The sequence below is a fragment of the Galeopterus variegatus genome, unplaced genomic scaffold (genome assembly GCF_000696425.1).
Source record: "Galeopterus variegatus unplaced genomic scaffold, G_variegatus-3.0.2 Scaffold882, whole genome shotgun sequence".
Lineage (NCBI taxonomy): Eukaryota > Metazoa > Chordata > Mammalia > Dermoptera > Cynocephalidae > Galeopterus > Galeopterus variegatus.
Window position 1 is genome coordinate 193,672 of NW_007726993.1, and position 1,102 is coordinate 194,773.

General features: G+C 62.3%; 1 protein-coding gene across 1 annotated transcript in view; it reads left to right on the forward strand.

The window, feature by feature from the left end:
* Window positions 1-727: 727 nt before the first annotated feature.
* Window positions 728-1,102, forward strand: part of SLC2A1 (solute carrier family 2 (facilitated glucose transporter), member 1) — a 29,555-nt gene continuing 29,180 nt past the window's right edge. Inside the window, exon 1 of the mRNA XM_008573144.1 lies at window positions 728-972. Coding sequence (XP_008571366.1) covers window positions 955-972 — 18 coding nt within the window. The 5' untranslated portion in view covers window positions 728-954. The remainder of the gene's footprint in view (window positions 973-1,102) is intronic.

Here is a 1,102-nt window from a genome sequence, read left to right on the forward strand (position 1 = left end):
GTGTACAGTTGAGCTGGTTCAAACCCAAGGTCTCCTGTGTCATCAACCATTTAGTTACCCTGCCTCTCATATTTTTCACACTTATATGTCACCCTAGACTCACCTGAACTGTCAAATGTAGAGGAAGGCATCACAGATGAGGCCATTTTAAAGACCAGAGAAGAGGTGGGCATGGAAACAGGAATGTGGGGAGTAGAGGGGGGAAGGGAAAACTCAGTCACAGAGCAAGATCTCCCATAGTCTCTCTAATACTTAAATACCACTTTCCACGTAAAGGGTTCTAAACACTCTACAAATAGTAACTCAATCTTCCTAACAACCCTCAGAGATGGTGCTGTTATTATCCCTAGTTTACCGAAGTTATCCAGCGTCAGGGTGAGGACGCCAGAGTCCTAGTTATTAAGCGCTACCCTGTGCCGCTCCCTGCTTGCCTTACAGCCGGGCATCGGCTCCACCATTTTGCTAGAAGAGGACGCCGAGGCTCAGAGAGGTGTGCACACTTGCCCAGGATCACACAGCGAGCGCCCTCTCCGGACCCAGCGCACTGGGAGCGCGGGAGACTGGCAGCCAGAGGCTGCCACTGGGAGCCCTGCCGCCCCCTTCCCCGCCGCTCGCCCCCTCACCGTGGAGCCCCGCCCGGACATTCTCGGCCCCAGGCTCCGCCCCGAGGCTCTGCCCACACACTCCTGGACACACCGCCGGCGCCAGCCAATGGCAGGGGTCCTATAAACGTTACCGCCCGCGCGTTCTCCCGCAGGAGGGAAGAGGCAGCACCAACGTACTTGCCGCTCCCGGGCCGCGGGTTCCGGAGTGAGCGCGCCGAGGGAGCGAGAGCCAACCGGCGGGAGTCGGAGTCTAGGGACCGGAGCACGAGCCTGAGCCGCAGAGCACCGTCCTCCCGCCCGTCGCCACCCGCGCACCCTGCGCTGCCAGAGCCACCAGCGCAGCGTGGCCATGGAGCCCAGCAGCAAGGTGAGTCGCGTCCCCACGGGCCTTCCCGCCGGGAACAAAGGCGCGGACCCCTGTCGACCCCATCCGCCGGCCTGGGCCTTCCCCCGCCGCCCGGCCGCGCTGTGCGCCCGGGGCGGGCCGCGCGCCTCTC